An 18,104-nucleotide genomic window follows, 5' to 3' on the forward strand; every position below is an offset into this window, starting at 1 on the left:
GCATACTTGCACTCGAGCACATGGGAGGCGCGGAGGCTTCCTGCTTTGTTGACGCCACGCCCTCTGCTGGAGGAAAGCTGGAATGGCAACCAGTTAAGTGGCTAGATAAACAGAGTTGCAGTTTGGCTGTTCGGCTATTAACAGATTTAACAGAGTTGGAAGGGATCTTATGGGTCATCTAGTCCAACCCCCCCCAAGCAGGAGACCCTACCATTAAAAGTTTTAATTAAAATATTAAAGTTGTTTCCCGGGAATCTGGATTTACCATTCCCTTGGATCTCTCCAATTAATACTTGTTTCGTTTAACCCACAGGCACAGGCATATAGATCTGTTTCTTGCTGCCACTTAATATGGTCTTGGGCACATTTTTAAACCTTTTCCTGCAGGGGGTTCAGTTGGGTCGTCCTTTCCCGACGTGTGGTTCCCAAAATGTTGCTCGCCCGCAGCTCAAACCATCTGCCAGTGACAGCCACGGCTCAGTGTCTCCCGAATCCTGTATTTATTCATTGCATTAAAAAAAAAAAAACTCTCGCAAATGAATCGGAGTGAAATTCTGTGCATAACCGAAAACGTCTGTTTTATATTTTCTCAGATGCTTTGCATCAGGATTGCCAGTCATGCTTGGACTGTGAGTTAGCTTTAGAATTAGAAAATATATACTCTATTATCACTGTAGGAATATGCTTGGATAAAAAGAAATAAGAGAAATGAATATATATATATATGTATGTATCTATCTCTAGGCACTTCCTACTAAATGAAATATATAGGAAATGACCCAAAGCAGCTGCCATGTTCCTTCGATAGCTCAGCTGGTAGAGCGGAGGACTGTAGAGGCTTCCTAGAGTCATCCTTAGGTCGCTGGTTCGATTCCGGCTCGAAGGAGATTTTTTTTTTTTTTATGTCTTATTTTAATTCCTTGGTCGAGCAAAGCAGAAGCCGAACATTTTGAATAGATTTCGCTTTCTTATCCTTTGCCCATTTGCAACTTTTTAAAATTAAAAAGTATGATACGCTAGATTAGACGCCACGTATTTCTCGAAGGATGCGGGTTTTTTTAATAAAATGAGCCCTTTTGTTTCTATGTTTTCTCAGTCTGATCTTCGCGCGTTGTGATAGGAGTTTATGCTTATTCTGAAATTAAAAAAAAAAAACACTTGGAGCACAACTGGTTTGTTTGCTCGCACGTGAGAACGGAGAAAACCAACAGCCGAAAATTGGGACCAGAAGAAAAATGCAAACCGCAAACCAGTTTGATTAAAAAAAAGAAAAAGTTGCGGCTCTGGCTGGAAACGAGTTTCCTGATTGGCTCCTACAGACCGGCATGAGCCCTCCGATTGGTTGCTAGGGGATAGAACGCCGAGGTTGAACCTACCTGGGCCAAGGAGTTTCGTCCAGTCATCTGCAACCTGAAATCTCTGACTCGGAACCTGTTCACACGTGCTTTGTAAAATGCAGACCCGATGGCGTCCACGTCACAGTAGTCCTGGAGAGTTTGAAAGCTTGCAGGCACTTCTGGGGCCTTGGCTTGACCAAACGAAGGTATTACCTACGTGTAGTTTTGGACACGGATTTTGCTTTTGAGTGAGGACTTGTTTCTTTTTCTTTTTTTTTTTTTTATTGCAAAAGTTTTACAATTACATTTTCACCCCTTTTCCCCCCCCCACCCCCACCCCCAAACTACCGAGGACTTGTTTCTTAAGTCAGAAATCTGGTGGCGCCATTTCTGACTCACAAAATGTATTCAAAAGTGTGAACTTGCGCCAGTTCACACTCATCAGAGGCATTTCAATACAAATTTGCTCCCATAAGAGTAACATGACTCTCCGCCTACAATGTCTTAAATAATGGATACTGACTTCAATGTCATAACAAAACATAGTCAAAAGAATGAAGTGTGTGTCCAAACTGCACAGCCATTGTTTGTGTGAGGCAAATCTCACCATTTTGAAGTCACTATGGCTAGTTATGAATGTTATAGATCATTTAAGACTTAAGGAGAAATCAATCCTTTGTCTGCCTCCCCATTTTTTCCATGATTGTTGTTGTTGTTAGTCGCAAAGTTGTGTCCGACCCATCGCAACCCCATGGACAACATTCCTCCAGGTCTTCTCTACCATCCCCGGGGAGAGGGGGCATTTAATTTCACACCAACTGCTTTTGTGACTCCATCCAGCCACCTCATTCTCTGTCGTCCCCTTCTTCTTTTGCCCTCAGTTGTTCCCAGCATCCCAGGCTCTTCTCCAGTGGGTCCTTCCTTCTCATTAGGTGGGCAAAGTATTTGAGTTTCATCTTCAGGATCTGGCCTTCTAAAGAACAGTCAGGGTTGATCTCCTCTAGGACTGACCGGTTTGATCGCCTTGCAGTCCAAGGGACTCGCAGGAGTCTTCTCCAGCACCATAGTTCAAAGGCCCCAATTCTTTGGCTCTCAGCCTTTCTTATGGTCTAACTTTCACAGCCATACATTTATTTATTATTTCAATTTGTATACCGCCCTACTCCCGAAGGACTCAGAGCGGTGAACAGCCATAGAATAAAACATATGAGTACAAAATTTAAAATAAAATAAAACGAATTAAATAATTTGGCTGAAAATTTAAAACCCCAATAATTTAAGACCAAATTTAAAATTTCCATTTAAAAAGGGGAGAAACTTAGGTCAGGCCAGCTTGATGAAATAAGAACGTCTTGAGCGCGCGACGGAAGGTACGCAGATCCGGGATCCTCCGTATCTCCGGGGGGAGCTCGTTCCAGAGAGTTTCTTGCAACTGGGATAACCATAGAAAACCATTTCCATGATTAGTGTCCAGTAAATATTTGTGTTTTGTATAGTATGATGACTGGGGCACACATAAGGTTTAATTTTATTGAGTGATACCACAGAAAAATATCCAATATTATTGAGAGGTAGGGTTGCATAACATACTGCAACAAAAAAGAAAATGCTTCTGCAAATTTTTTTTCTTTTTCGGTGTCATTTCTGAAAAAAAGATACAGCTACTTTAAAGAACTATAAAGGTGCTATATAAGCCACTTGCTTGCTATAAATCTGAAAAACAATGTAGGGAACTGGGAAATGGATTGTGACTGCAGGGAGATGAGCAAAGCTTGTTCATACATTCTAATATGGACCCAATATGTTTCCATCAGTGTCTATTTTTACCAATAGTATTTACATTTTAAACATCCAGCCTTCTCTTCTTTTCAGTCTGCTGCCACTCAGTGGCCATTCTGAGGCAATGCCTGTTCAGAGATGCTGCTGTGTGCAATAAGGAAAGCCTGCCCATCTACCATATACAGTCTCTAAAAACTCAGATAATTCAAAGGAAATTTGTTATGCAGTTTTCCTGGAAGATTTTAATCTTAGCATTCCTTTTGACTACAAAGTCCTTGCTTTTCAGATTGCTAGGAACAGGCTGTAACGAATCAGCATCAGGGAAAACACACTCTGCCCATGTTCATGGTAATGACATATATCCCAGGCTTGAATATTCTTATTCCCAGCAGAATCTGCAATAGCCAAGCAATGGGCAGAAAAAAAAATGGGATGTACTGATATTTATTTTATTTATTTATTTATTAGATTTCTATACCGCCCTACTCCCGAAGGACTCAGGGCGGTGCACAGCCAAACAATAAAAACACATACAATACAAAATTTAAAAAATAGAATAAAATCAAATTAAATAATTTTGGCCCTGACAAATTTAAAACCCCAAACTTTTAAAACCAATTTAAAATTGAATATATAAATACTAAAAGATATTTAAAATTTTAAAAATCTTTTATAAAAGAAGGGGAAAATTAGGCCAGGCCGGCCTGGTGAAATAGTAAGGTCTTTAAGGCGCGGCGGAAGGTGTGCAGATCCGGGATCCTCCGTATCTCTGCGGGGAGCTTGTTCCAGATAGTAGGTGCCCCCACAGAGAAGGCTCTTCCCCTGGGGGCCGCCAGTCGGCATTGTTTGGCTGACGGCACCCGGAGGAGCCCCTCTCTATGGGAGCGTACCGGCCGGTGGGAGGCTATTGGTGGTAGTAGGCGGTCCCGCAAGTACCCGGGTCCTAAGCCATGGAGCGCTTTAAAGGTGGTAACCAAAACCTTGAAGCGCACCCGGAAGACCACCGGGAGCCAGTGCAGCTCGCGCAGGAGAGGTGTTACATGGGAACGCCATGTCGCTCCCATTACCACCCGCGCGGCCGCACTCTGCGCCAGTTGGAGCCTCCAATATATCTTCAGGTGACTTGTAGCAAGTCAGCAAGGTCTTCTGACTCCCAGTGTTTTCACAATAGTGAGAATAAAATCACTTTTTTCCTCCTAAAATAAAAATCTGAAATTAAAAACGATTGGGGGTAAAGATTTACACAGGAAGTTAGTTCAGAGAACAAATTTTTGGGCTGAACATGTGCCCAGATAAATCCTTTTTCTTAATCTGTCTTCAATGTCTGTATTTTGCATCCAGTTTTAAGTGTCTGCAGTTCAAAGATTTAGTGACTAAAACTAAATGAGATTTAGTGACTCAATCCCATACCTCAAAGTCAGTGCCTCTTTTGATATCCGATGACTTGGTTCAGGCCATGGATTTTAATTTACGGGATTAGATTAATTTAACCATTGTTTGTAAACTATTGTTTTAGTCTTACAGCAGGTGTAAGTAAAGCCAGCTACTGTTGCTTGGTCAAATCATGGTTAAATAAATCATGATTTAGTATAATGTTTGAAGTCTATCATGAATGCTGACAATTTTCTGGCTAGAAAGGTAAGAACTTGTGTTCTTGAATCCACATCCTTTTTTTTTTCTTTCATTACTTTGAATTATTATTTATTTGGCTGATATCCCACCTTTTGTAGAGGAGTCCTAGATGCTCCCTCTTTTTCCCTTTAGCACCAAACTTGTGGAAGAAGTTGGGCTGAGACAGTGACCAGCCCAAAGTCCTCCACTGAGCTTCTGTCACTGAAAAGGGACTAGGGCCTTGGTCTCCCTCCTTCTAGTCCGGGGGTGTCAAACTCAATTTCATTGAAGATCACATCAGGGTTGTATTTGACCTCGGGGGCTGGGGTGGGCGTGGCCACCTTGATGTCACTCATGTCAGGGGTGTCTATAGTGGTCCGAGCCCTCTGCCAGCGAAAACGGGCTCCTGAGCTCTGTTTTCAGCCTCCACGGCCTCCTGCCGTACTCTGCCAATGAAAACGGAGCTCAGGAGGGGCCCTCTGTTTTTGCTGGTAGACGCACTGTGGGCCGGTCCTTTGCTGTTTCTATGGCAGCCCCGTGGGCCAGGCATCCAGGCCTTGAGTTCGACACCGGTGCTCTAGTCTAAACCTTAACCCACCATACCAGATTGGCTCTCAAACTATTTTGCTGTGTTTTGAACCAGAAACCTTGTACATAAATACAAAGTTCCTTGCCACTGTGCTGCTTTAATTAATTTATTTATTTATTTATTGGTTCGATTTATATGCCGCCCTTCTCCGGAGACTCAGGGCGTTTTACAATGTGTTAAGCAATAGCCTTCATACTTTTGTATATACCTGCTTAGTAGGGCTTTCGGCAGGGCCGGATTTAGATGAAAAGAGGCCCTAGGCTATTCCACTTATGAGGCCCTTTCACCTATAGTGAAAGTGTAATTTTAATTTTGCTAACAATTGAATGTAGGCCCCTCTTGATCTTGAGGCCCTAGGCTGAAGCCTAGTTAGCCTATAGGAAAATCCGGCCCTGGCTTTCGGGGCCCCTCTAAGCGGTATTCTTTTTTATACAAAGTCAGCTTATTGCCCCCACAATCTGGGTCCTCATTTTACCTACCTCGGAAGGATGGAAGGCTGAGTCAACCTTGAGCCTGGTGAGATTTGAACCTGCAGTAACTGCAGGCAGCTGGTTCTACTTAACAGCTTTTTAGTCTGCTGCGCCACCAAGGCTCTATCTAATAGAATACCAATTAAATTTAATACCAATTAAATAATCACTGTTTCATTTTATCCCCTTTGTTTAGTTTTTCAGGTAGTTCTTGGCTTACAATGGATCACTTAGTGACCATTAAAAGTTATGATGGACTTGCACCCCCCCAAAAGGCACTTATGACCCAGTTCCAAATTTGTGACAGCGCAAACCCCCCCCCCTTCATAACCAGAGTACATTTATGGACATTTGCTGCATCCTGGAGTCACATGACCATGATTTACAAAGTTTTCTCCAAAACCCAGCATTTACTTTCAATTTTGGCAACACACCCCACTGTGAACAGTGGAACACCGCTGTTGTTAATTGAGGCAATGATTCATTATGAAAGTAAGTGCTGGTTTTCACCAAAACTGTTGCAAAATATGGTCATGTGACAGTGGGATGCTGCAAATGACCGTAAATGCAGCCATGTTGCCAAGCATCCAAAATTCGATTCTGTGACCACTTTGTGGGGAGGGGGACAGAGTCTTGGAACTTCAAATTCACGTAAGTAGCTCCATGCAGTGGTGAAATCCAAATTTTTTTTACTACTGGTTCTGTGGGCGTGGCTTGGTGGGCATGGTGTGACTTGGTGGGCGTGGCAGGGGAAGGAGACTGCAAAATCTCCATTCCCACCCCACTCCAGGGGAAGGATACTGCAAAATCCCCATTTCTACCCCACTCTGGGACCAGCCAGAGGTGATATTTGCTGGTTCTCCGAACTACTCAAAATTTTCGCTACCGGTTCTCCAGAACCTGTCAGAACCTGCTGGATTTCACCCCTGGCTCCAAGGTAGGTCTGCTGCAACTTCAAACAGTCGTTAAGCAACCAGTCATAAGTTAGACTTAGACTTAGAATAACTTTGTCACTTTGAATGTACACTAATCGGCATACTTTAAAATGAAATTTCATTGCATTCAGCTCTCAAAGGATCACCACCTCCAATATACACTACATAAACATGACAAAATAAGTTGAGGACTATTTGTATATTTTTTTTATCATAAATAAATGACAGTACAGTAGAGCTGCATGTATATTTTGGAACCATTTGGGTATAGAATGTCTGATGTAGTTTAGCTGAATTTATAAAATATGCTTGCCCAACTCAGTTAAAAACCTAGCAGATGTATCTGTACAACAGGATGAACTCTTTGATTGAGCACAGATTTGTTCTTTGAAAGTCAGTTTGCTTGATGCTTCATATAGTTCAGTGTGTTGTGCAAACACAAAAAAATTGGTTCATTGCGTAATCTAGCAAACTGCTAAGTCTTCTCCAGTAATTCAACTGGGTAAATAAAGAGGACAATAGACTAAGCCTGGCCCATCGCCATTTGCTGTGCTTTGTGCCTGAGAAGCCACCTCGGACTGGGGGTGTCTCTGCAGATCTGAAGGGTAAGGAGTAGAGCGCAGGCATAGCACAAGACAATATCCAGCTTGCAAGCAGAAGATCCTGCCAAGTGATCTGGACTGGAGAAGGATCTCCGTAGCTGGATCTTTGGTTTATTCTTATCCATGATTCGTTGAAACTCACACATTCAATCAATCCATAGCTGGTTTTTGCAGAACATGGAAATCAATGCTTGAGAAGCAGACTTCTGAAATTCCCTCTGACCATTTGCTCAAACTATCATTTTGAGATAGAAAATTAGAACAAATGAAAAACGGGGATTTTGTTTTTTTAAAAAATTAAAATTGCTTCTCCACTCAGACATAGGAACCTGTCTTGCCCCCCTTCCCTTCCCTTTACTCCTATTACAACCCTTGAAAGGATTGTCCTTGTTGAACCACAGTTTGCTTGGTTCACAGATAAGTCATGGTTTACACCTCTCAGGGGCAATAAAAGTCAAGTTTTTATTTTAAGATGTTCAATTTCTGAGCTGAACTGAACTGAAAATGGGATTGGGCTAGAGGCTGAAACAGATTACTGGCTTTGTGCCTGAGCCTGTGTCCAAAGTAGATCAGATCAAATTAGGTCTTATTCAGGAGTGGGATTGAAAAATTTTAGCAACCGGTTCTCTGCCTGGTTGATGGGTGGGCGTGGCCATGGGGGCATGGCCTAGTCGGCTTCCTGCACCATGGCAGGGGGTGGGGCATTTTTGCCCTCCCCAGGTTCCGGAGGCTCCTTGAGCCTCCAGGAGGGCAAAAACAGCATCCCCCAGGCTCCGGATGCCCTCCGGAACCTGGAAACGGGCCTGTTTCTGGACTTCCGGTACTTTCGGTAGGTCTGTTTTTCGCCCTCCCAGAGCCTCCGCACAAGCCCTGCACTTACCTGGCATCCAAAATGGGTTCCATGGAGACTCCTGGGAGGGGCAAGGTGGGGTTGGCAGGGTCAGCCAATCCTTGCAACTACTGGTTCGGCGAACCAAATTAAAATTAGCATCTGGTTTGCCCGAACCAGCTGAATCCCACCCCTGGTCTTATTGCATCTTCATTGACATGTGTTGGAAGAAATATCCATCTGCTTCAGTTCCAAGCTGGGAGAAAGGCACTGGAGACAAAATAGAGGCTGGCGGCTGATTGGAAAGAGAGTCCACCAAGCATATGTAATCCTGGACAGCTGACCACATAGAGTTGAGAGTGAGTGGTTTTTATCTTGGGCTTTGCGGGTGGCCCTCCCCAGCTCCATTTTCTCTGGCAGAGGCACTGCAGGCTGGTCCTTCGCTGTTTCCACAGCAGCCCCGTGGGCCAGATCTAAGCACCCTGTGGGTTGAATACAGCGCCTGGGCCTTGAGTTTGACACCCCTGCTCTAGATGGTGCCAGAAGGAACAAGCAGTCCAAAAATATGTCACAGCCTAGCACTTGGTAGAGCAATCATGAAGGCCTTGGAAAAGATACCCCAATGCCGTGATATGTCTATACCTACAAAAATCAAACTAGTGCAAACCACGGTATTTCCTCTTGAAGTTCAAGTGGAACTTTGTAGAAGCAGCATAGGAAAGAGTATTGATGCTTTCAACTTTTGATGTTGGAGAAGACTCCTAAGGATACCAGGAGCAGCCAAGAAAACAAGCCTATTATTGAACATCAACCCAAAAGTTCTCACAAAGGACTTGGCTCAAATTGTTCCGCTTCAGATACGTTCTGGGAAGACCCAGCTGTCTGGAAAAGGCCCTAATGCTGGGAAAGGTTGAAGGAAAGAGAAGAGAAGATTAGTAGCAAAGCAGGTAGACTCAGTTTCATGGCAATGGGTGCAACTGTTGGAAGACGCAAAAGAGCAGGTTAGGGATAAATCATATGGAGGAAATCTATGTGGTCACTAAGAGTAGCAGCAACTTGATGGCACATAGTCACTTACCTGGATGATATTTAGCAGCCCTTGTACTGTGTATTGTTTGGCAACTCCCAGGTACTAAGATGTCACATATCCAAAACAGTGGGATTTTACTCTGTATTTAAAATCTCCCTGCTGTCCTGCAAATCTATACAGTGAATTATCTTATTTATTTATTTATTTATTTATTTATTTGTTTGTTTGTTTGTTTGTTTGTTTGTTTGTTTGTTCGATTTATATGCCGCCCTTCTCCGGGGACTCAGGGCGGCTTACAATGTGTTAAGCAATAGCCTTCATACTTTTGTATATACCTGCTTAGTACGACTTTCGGGCCCCCCTAAGCAGTGTTCTTTTTTATACAATGTCAGCTTATTGTCCTCACAATCCGGGTCCTCTTGATCAGGGGGCCTTCAAACTTGGCAATTTTAAGACTTGTGGACATCAACTCCCAGAATTCCTCAGCCAGCCATGCTCAAGCTTTTGTATACGTTATCTTCTGGGCTGACCATCACATTAAGCAGAGTGATAAAGGGTAGCTGGAGTCATTTCCTGGAAAACTGTAGGTACTGTACAACTACTAGATTGTGCTGCACCCTGTGGTTGTGATAGCTACTGTAATGCAGCATCTGTTGTTGACAGCGCCAGCGTGAAAAAAAATATTAGCAGTTTGTTCATGTAATGACAGGGAGATACTGCATCCTGTCTTTAGGCAAGGAAGCTATCTTTAGCATCACTGCATATCCAGTGAATTGAAACCGATAGTAGTAATAATGACAAGAGGGAGCTCACTAAGGATACCTTATCCAAGCCTATCCCCTACCATTGTTGACACTGGAGGTCCTTCAGCTTCAGGAAAGAAATAGAGCATCATTACTGACCTACACCAAAAGCAAACACACACCTATGCTTGCCAACACAAAGGGAGACCTCTGTCCATGCAAATACTTGTGTTTTCCATTGTGTAGTTTGGACTGCACTTGAGTCCACTGTGTGTTTTGTCTTTGAACACTACATCTCGCAGATGGCCAATTTCTCATCCAATTCTTTCTAGTTATGCCTTGCACAATGCTTCATCAGTGCATCCTTTCAGAGCTAAGACTTATAGGTCTGCTCAGGTCCAAGAAACACAATTAGCGCTCAGGAGGTAATGATTACGACAGGCACTCATTTTATCCATTTATGAGATATACATCCCATTTTTTTTTTCTCCAGAGACTCAAGGTAATGACTTTACATGAAAATCTCCTTTTCATTCTAACCCCATAATAATTGCTTTTTGGGGTGGCTTGTAACCGGCCCTAAAGACTAGTGTTTGTAATTGGGGAGTGGATGTGAACCTTGGTCTTCCCAAACCATATCCAAGTGTTAACACCACACAGCTGGAATTCCCAAAGGTGTTTTTTTCAGGAGGCAATTGGACTTTCTTGTTTTTTTTTTTCTTTTGAAGACGTTTTGCTCCTCATCCCACCCAGAAGCTTCTTCGGCTCTGACAGGATAGCAGGGAATGGAGCTGAAGATCCTGTCAGAACTGAAGAAGCTTCTGGGATGAGGAGCAAAACGTCTTCAAAAGAAAAAACAACAACAAGAAAGTCCGGTTGTCTGCTGAAAAAGCACCTTTGGGACAACCATGACCTGGATGACTGAGAATCTCTACAGACTTCCACACAGCTGGAACAGCTGGCGCTTTCTGGAAGGACTGGAAGGAGCGCCAGAGATAAACCAGGCTGACCAGCTGGGAATCAGCGGCCTGGTGGCATGTGGAGCCGAGCGAGAGACGGAATCGCCGGCGCGGCCTCCAAAGCCACCGTGGGCTCCGCGGAGGGCTTGCAAAAGCAGCCGTAAACTTCCTGTTCAGCGTTGCCTCTAGGACCTGGAAGGAACCGAGATGCCTGGGCTCCGCCGAGGCTGCAAGGAGGAAGAACAAGCGCCACCATAACCGGGGTCTGAAGTCGGACTCGTTCGTGCAAATCCAGGCTCTTTTTTTTTTTCCCTCCCGGACCTCGGCAGCCTCCGCTTCTCCCAACGCCGGCAGAGAGATCCCTGCCGGCCGCCTTCTCTAGCTGGAGGCTTCCTTTGTGTCCGACAGTCGCAAGGCAAGCAGGGAGGGAAGGAGCCGTCGGCAGAATTCGCCTCTCTGGCGGCGGAGGCTGCGAGGGCAGCCCGGGCAGCCCTTTTTCTCCGGGGAGCAGGGAGGGAGGGAGGGAGCGAGGAAAATAAACAAAAGGGCGCAAATTAAGGCTTGGAGGCATCGCGCAAGGAGAAAAAGCGGCCTTTGCAAATCCGGTGCGTCGCCTATATAGAAATGGCAGGGCATTCCTGATGGGGAGGAACTGCTTTCTTTGTACTGTATAGAGTGGGAAAGCCCGTCTCGCTTGAGTCGTCTGTGGCGGCTGTTTCCCATCCTCTATCGCCTGCGGAGAGAGATCCCCCCCTTCCCAGGCCGAGGCAGGGGAGGCTTGTCTGCCGATGCCCAAAGGCCGCAGTTTTGGAGTTACTTAGGGCTGCGCTTTAAATGCCCGGCCTCAAAGGCACAGCATTTGAAGAGCAGAAGCCAAGAGCTGAGGGATACAGCAGCCTTCCCTTCAAAGGCTGTTTGTGCCTGGTTGTTGTTGCTGTTTTATTTGTTTGTTTGTTTATCCACCCACGCATCTGTTTTTATTTGTCTGTCTGCCTATCAGTCTGTCTGATCTGTCTGTCTGTCTATCTACCTACCTACCTATCCATCCATCCATCCATCCATCCATCCATCCATTCTGTCTGTCTATCTATCTATCCATTCTATCTATCTATCTATCTATCTATCTATCTATCTATCTATCTATCTATCTATCTATCTATCTGTCTATCTATCTATCTATCCATGCATCCATCCTGTCTGTCTGTCTGTCTGTCTGTCTGTCTGTCTGTCTGTCTATCTATCTATCTATCTATCTATCTATCTATCTATCCATCCATCCATCCATCCATCCATCCATCCATCCATCCTGTCTGTCTATCCATTCTATCTATCTATCCATCCATCCATCCATCCATCCATCCATCCATCTATTTATCCATTCTATCCATTCTATCTATCCATCCATGCATCCATCCATCCATCCTGTCTGTCTGTCTGTCTATCTATCCATTCTATCTATCTATCTATATCTATCTATCTATCCATCCATCCATCCTGTCTGTCTATCCATTCTTTCTATCTATCTATCTATCTATCTATCTATCTATCTATCTATCTATCTATCCATTCCTCCATCCATCCATTTATCCATTCTATCCATCCATGCATCCATCCAGTCTGTCTGTCTGTCTGTCTGTCTGTCTGTGTGTCTGTCTATCCATTCTATCTATCTATCCATCCATCCATCTCCCCTACAATGTGAGAGTTGGTGGTTGTTGCTGCTGTTGTATTGATTGATTGATTTTGCCACCCATCTCCCCTATAATGCGAGGGTTTTGAACTCATCTTGGTGATCCACAGCAGGAAATCAGTAACTGGGCACCACTGACTTTGCTTTAATACCTGCCTGCTGGATCATCTTTCTCCAGAATCTTAATTGCGCGGCATGGCCCCTGCCTTTCAAAAACTTTCTTCAAAACCAACTTTCAAAAAACAATACTCATACATTCTTAATTTAATTTTAACACATAAAAGACCTATTAACTATAGAAAAATCATAGCCATTTAACATCCCGCAATATTTCTCTAGTCAAATTAAATATAATTAAATCTCAAAGTCAAAACTTCAGCTTTCTCCTTTTCCTGTAGGAAATCTAACAGTCTCTAAGCTGCAAGAAATATAGTTAAATTGTTGTCTCTAACCAAAACAATTTTGCCGTCTCAGCTAGCTCCAATCCCTTAAAAGATTACTTCAGTGCCCCGATCAAACCTTCCCCCAAACTGGCATCCATGTACATTAGGACCATAAATCCCTGAATGTACAGTATATGAATTACAGAATGTGGAAATATAACATTTCTCCCAAAATACAATCCATGATTGCCTCAGCACGTTCCATGCATGAAAATTCTCAAAGTTTGCTGGAATGTCTCCATGTCTAATTGCAGTTCTGACCTGTTTTCATTTCCATTTTTTTTTTAACTATCCTTTTCTATTTAGGATTTCCTATCTTAAAGTCTAAATTAAGATCCAGGATGGAGAAGGAGGAAGAAATACAAAATCCAGATTCCCAGAGCACTGGAGAAGAGACAGTGAGAAATGAAACCAGTTCAGGTAAAGAAGTGGATAGAAAACCATAACAGTGTTTTTAAATGATAACTGTGAATCATTCTGAGTTTGTCTGCTGAAGGATAATTAGTCTGCCCATCATTGACTTCCCAGGATTTGAAGGAATGGGTTCTTGTTTTTCTTGCATCCTTCCTCAAGTGCAAAATGATACAGGACAAATCTTAATACCAATCCATAGATGAGGTAGATTTCACACTTCTCTAACTTGTTGCTTTGTAGATATATTGAAATCTACACGGCTAGCCAGATGAGTTCTTATAAAGTGATGGTGGAATAAGTTTGAAATTTTGCTAAGATGGCAGATGGCTTTGGTATCCGGGTTTTTTTGTTTTCAGTGCCTTGGAGTCAGTGTTGATTCCTGGTGACTCCCTTTAGTTTTGTCAGCAAGATTTTTCAGAAGTGGTTTGCCACCTTCACTTCTGCTTTCCTAGGGCTGAAAGAGAATGAGGGGCCCAAAGTCATCCAGCTGGCTTTGTGTCTAAGGCAGAACTAAAAATTATGGTTTCCCAGTTTCCAGCCTGGGAAGGCTGCACCAAGCTGGCTCTCCCAGTATAATAACTGTGAAATAAAAGATTCCAAACTCATAGTCTGTAGACATTCTCAGTCATCCAGGCCATGGTTGTCCCAAAGGTGCTTTTTCAGGAGGCAACTGGACTTTCTTGTTTTTTCTTTTGAAGATGTTCCACTTCTCATCCAAGAAACTTCTTCAGCTCTGACAGGATTCAGCTCTGACAATTTGGGATGAACACCCTTTAAATGGTGTGGGAGTAGGAATGGATTTCCCCAAAAAATTGCAGACTACAGGAACCAGGAGCACTACTTAGGACCCAGATAAACTTCCAAGTGCTTCAGTGACCCTCCAAAACAGTGATGGCTAACCTTTTTGCCATCACGTGCCAGAAAGGGGGGGGGGTTCACGTGCGTGCGTGCCCACACCCATAATTCCATGTGCCCTGCCCTGCGCATGTGCGTGCAACCCCCCCCTCCCTCCCCCACTCCTGGCACACGATGGCCCGATAGCCCCATTTTTCTTTCTCACCTGGCTCCAGATCCTCTCTATGCATCTGGGGAGGGCGAAAACAGCCTTCCCCGTCCCCTTGGAGGTCCTCCGGAGGCCTAAAACGGCCCATTTCTCAATTCCCAGTTGGACAGAAAGTGACATTTTTTGCTGTCCCCAGCCTCCAGAGACTCTTAGAAAGGCTCTGGAGGCTGGGGACAGCAAAAAACGAGGGAGTGGGGAAGGCAGTTTTCGCCCTCCCCAGATGCATAGAGAGGATCTGGAGCCAGGTGAGAAAGAAAAACAGGCCTTTCCCTCCACCCCCAGGCCCTCCAGAGGCAGGAAACAGCCTGTTTCCCTACTTCTGGTGGGCCCAGAAGGCCCGAAAATCAGATGGCCGGCGCGTGCATGCACACCAGAGCTGAGCTGGCATGCCCACTGATATGGCTATGCATGCCACCTGTGGCATGCGTGCCATACCATAGGTTCACCATCACAGCTCTAAAAGGAAGCAAATGACCAGCTGTCTGCAAGGAATATAAATCTTTCCATTCTCCACTATCCTGTCAGAGGTGAAGAAGCTTCTTGGATGAGAAGCGAAACGTCTTCAAAGTCTAGTTGCCTTCTGAAAAAGCACCTTTGGAATTCCAAACTCATACTTGCAGATAACTTGTTCAGGGGATAGAATAAAGCATTAAACATAAACTGTCTTTGTAAGCGATAGAAGATGACCTCCGCCCCAAAAATCATCAGGCTACTTGAGATGATTTCAGAAAAGCAAAGAATGCCACTTTTTTCTGTTGGCTGAATCACAGAGGTCTTGTTTGGTATGGTGGAGTGTTAAAAGGATCAGCTGAAGTGCTAGTTGAGAATCTGGACAGTTTTTCAGTTAGATGGGCTGATCTTTGTTGTCTAAAAAAAGTTTCCTCCTGCTTCTCTTCTGACTTTCAGAAGTTACTATTGCCGGTGACAAGGTGGCCTCTGCGGCCGTCACTGTGGCCACAGCTGCTGTAGCTGCTGTCAAGACCGTTGTCGGGATCCAGTCACAACTTTTCAGCCGTTTGGCCACCCGTCGGACGTTTCTGCCCCGCCATCGTCGTGACCTATTGGAGCTTGAGCAGATGGTGGAAAATGCAGCTGCCGTGCGCCTCCGAGCAGTGGTGGAAACCAGCATTGACTCTTTGCGCGCCATGATGTGTTCGTGCCTCTTCCAGTCCCCGGCGGTTCTTGCTGGGCTGATAGATGAACTCTACATCATGGAGCGGGCCTTCTGGGTGCAGCCGGGCCGCTCCGAATGGTGGGAAAAGGTGGTGCTGCCCCATTGGGATGACCACCTTTGGCAGGAGAACTTCCGGATGAGTCGGCAGACTTTCATGGAGCTGTGTGACAGATTGAGGCCAGTTCTTGAACGTCAGACAACCAACATGCGGGCACCCATTACTGTTGAAAAACAGCTGGCCATAGCCATATGGAAGCTGGCCACCCCAGATAGCTACCGCTCAGTAGCAGAGTGTTTCGGCGTTGGGCGCTCCACTGTCTCCAGGATAGTCATGGAAGTTTGCCAAGCTCTTTATGATGTCTATCACCATGTGGTTCTTCTGACCAAGCCCCGCGAGGTGATAAAAGGCTTTTCAGCCAAAGGTTTCCCTCATTGCATTGGGGTGATTGATGCAACCCACATCCCTATCATTGCTCCTGCTCACCGAGCCATGGAATACATCAACAGCCGAGGGTATTACTCCATGGTTCTGCAGGCCCTGGTGGATCATGAAGGCAAATTCATCGATGTGTATGCTGGGCGATCCGGGAAAGTTCACGATGCCAGGATCTTTCGCAGCTCCCCCATCTTCCGGGCCATGAATCAAGGCACTTTCGGTCCTAACACTACAATGGACATAGAGGGAGAGCAAGTAAAGCCGGTCATCTTAGGAGACCTTGCTTACCCTCTTCTGCCATGGCTAATGACTCCTTACAGCGGCCAGTTGGACTCCCGAAAACAGCTCTTCAACAGCACACTTGGCCACTGCCGGACAGTGGTGGATTATGCCTTTGAGCGGCTCAGGGGCCGCTGGCGGTGCCTCCTCTCCCGCCTTGATGTGCGAGAACGCTACGCCCCGCGGGTCATTGTAGCCTGCTGCATTTTGCACAACATCTGTGAGAGCAAAGGGGAACCTCAGCAGGAAGGGTGGGAAGAGGTGGTGAGGTCTGTGTCAAGATCTTACCAGCAGCCAGAAAGACAGCTGATGTACATGTCCAACCCACATGCCCGGGAGATCAGGGATCTTTTTAGCACATACTTGGAAAGGAGAGAACAGGAAAAGTAGGATAAATGGTTATTTATCCTCCTCTGCACACACACATACACACATCAAAACAAAAACAAAAAAAAACCCTTGGAACAGAAGTTGGGGAAAGGATAGCAGGCTTTTCTCTGCCTCTTTTCTGAATACAAATAGTCCTCGACTTACAACCATTTGTTTAGCAACCATTCAAAGTTATAATAACCCTGAAAAAAGTGGCTTGCAACTGGTCCTTGCACTTAACAACTGTCGCAGCATCCCCAGGTGATCAAAAATTGGGTGCTTGACAACTGGCATATATTTACAACAGTTTTGCAGGGTCCCAGGATCATGCGATCCCACCTGACGCCTGGCAAGCAAAGTTAATGGGGGAAGCTGGACTTTGCTTATTCATTGAACAATTCCAGTGATTCGCTTAATAACTCTGGCAAAATGGTTAGATTTGGAGATGACTCATCTTTGGCATTTAACAATGGAAATTCTGGCCCCACTTGTGGCTGTTAAGTCAAGGAGTATCTGTAAGTTGTTATTACTAGGGTTAAAATGCAATTGATCACTTCTGATAGTAGGTAGCCAGTTTATCTTGCTCCTCCTTGACCGAAGCAAGTGGCCAAGGCTGTCTTCTGCCTCTGGGTTTCCTGTTGCCTTCCTGCGGGTGGTGCTCCTGCCTAGAAAGCAGCAACCTTAATGCTGCACCTTTCTTATTATCTAAGGCTGCTGCCTTTACAGGCATCAATTACCCAGGTTAGCATAATGTGCCCTAAAACACTGTTTATTCATTAGTTGTACTAATGTTGTACTAATTAGTTGTACTAATTGCACTAATCTGGCCAACTGTGGTTTATTCTATAAACCACACTTGGCCAGATTAGTACAATGTACCAAAACCAAAGAAACCATCTTTTGGCCCAATGCAACATGTAAACCCAACATCTTTGCTGGGGTTGGTTTCAGGTTTGAAGGTGGGAAGCTCTGGAAAGAGCTTTTGAAGAACGTTGCCTTCCATTCGTGGACTTCACTAGCAGCAGCCCTCTGATTGGTGCTGGAAGTTGCCCTTTGCATTTCCCATAGCTCCCTCGTAGAATGTCGGTCCTTTGGCGTTGTGGTATATTTTAAAATGGCAGCTCCCATCATGTGATGGAAGTTAGAAAATGAATGAATATTGTGTCTTTTTTTCCCCACCACCCCATTCCTGCCAACATGTCTTATAAAGAACAGACCAGAGGCTGTTCTGGTCTACCCTTGGTTCCCAAAATGGTCATTTAGGTTCTTACCAAAAGCTACTTCTAGAGCCTGAAGGAACTATCTAATCACTATAGTAAGGAGCTGTGGTTCATCTGATGTCCATGAATGTG

General features: G+C 44.7%; 1 protein-coding gene, 1 long non-coding RNA gene and 1 other non-coding gene across 3 annotated transcripts; all 3 read left to right on the forward strand.

Moving 5' to 3' along the window:
• The first annotated feature begins 798 nt into the window (after positions 1 to 798).
• On the forward strand, positions 799 to 886 carry TRNAY-GUA (transfer RNA tyrosine (anticodon GUA)). The gene is given in 2 exon segments: positions 799 to 835; positions 851 to 886. It is a non-coding gene; the product is annotated as a tRNA-Tyr (tRNA).
• Positions 887 to 11,204: 10,318 nt separating this feature from the next.
• Positions 11,205 to 15,615, forward strand: LOC139312158 (uncharacterized). Its single transcript, XR_011599976.1, has 3 exons — positions 11,205 to 11,299; positions 13,324 to 13,437; positions 15,401 to 15,615. It is a non-coding gene; the product is annotated as an uncharacterized lncRNA (long non-coding RNA).
• Positions 15,616 to 15,699: 84 nt separating this feature from the next.
• LOC139312149 (uncharacterized) lies at positions 15,700 to 17,504 on the forward strand. Its single transcript, XM_070936712.1, has one exon. The coding sequence runs from the start codon at positions 15,706 to 15,708 to the stop codon at positions 16,771 to 16,773; it is 1,068 nt and encodes a 355-aa protein (XP_070792813.1). The 5' UTR covers positions 15,700 to 15,705; the 3' UTR covers positions 16,774 to 17,504.
• The last annotated feature ends 600 nt before the right edge of the window (positions 17,505 to 18,104 follow it).

The sequence above is a fragment of the Pituophis catenifer genome, unplaced genomic scaffold (genome assembly GCF_029215685.1).
Source record: "Pituophis catenifer annectens isolate HBS135680 unplaced genomic scaffold, rPitCat1.0.hap2 SCAF_2, whole genome shotgun sequence".
Classification (NCBI taxonomy): Eukaryota; Metazoa; Chordata; class Lepidosauria; order Squamata; family Colubridae; genus Pituophis; species Pituophis catenifer.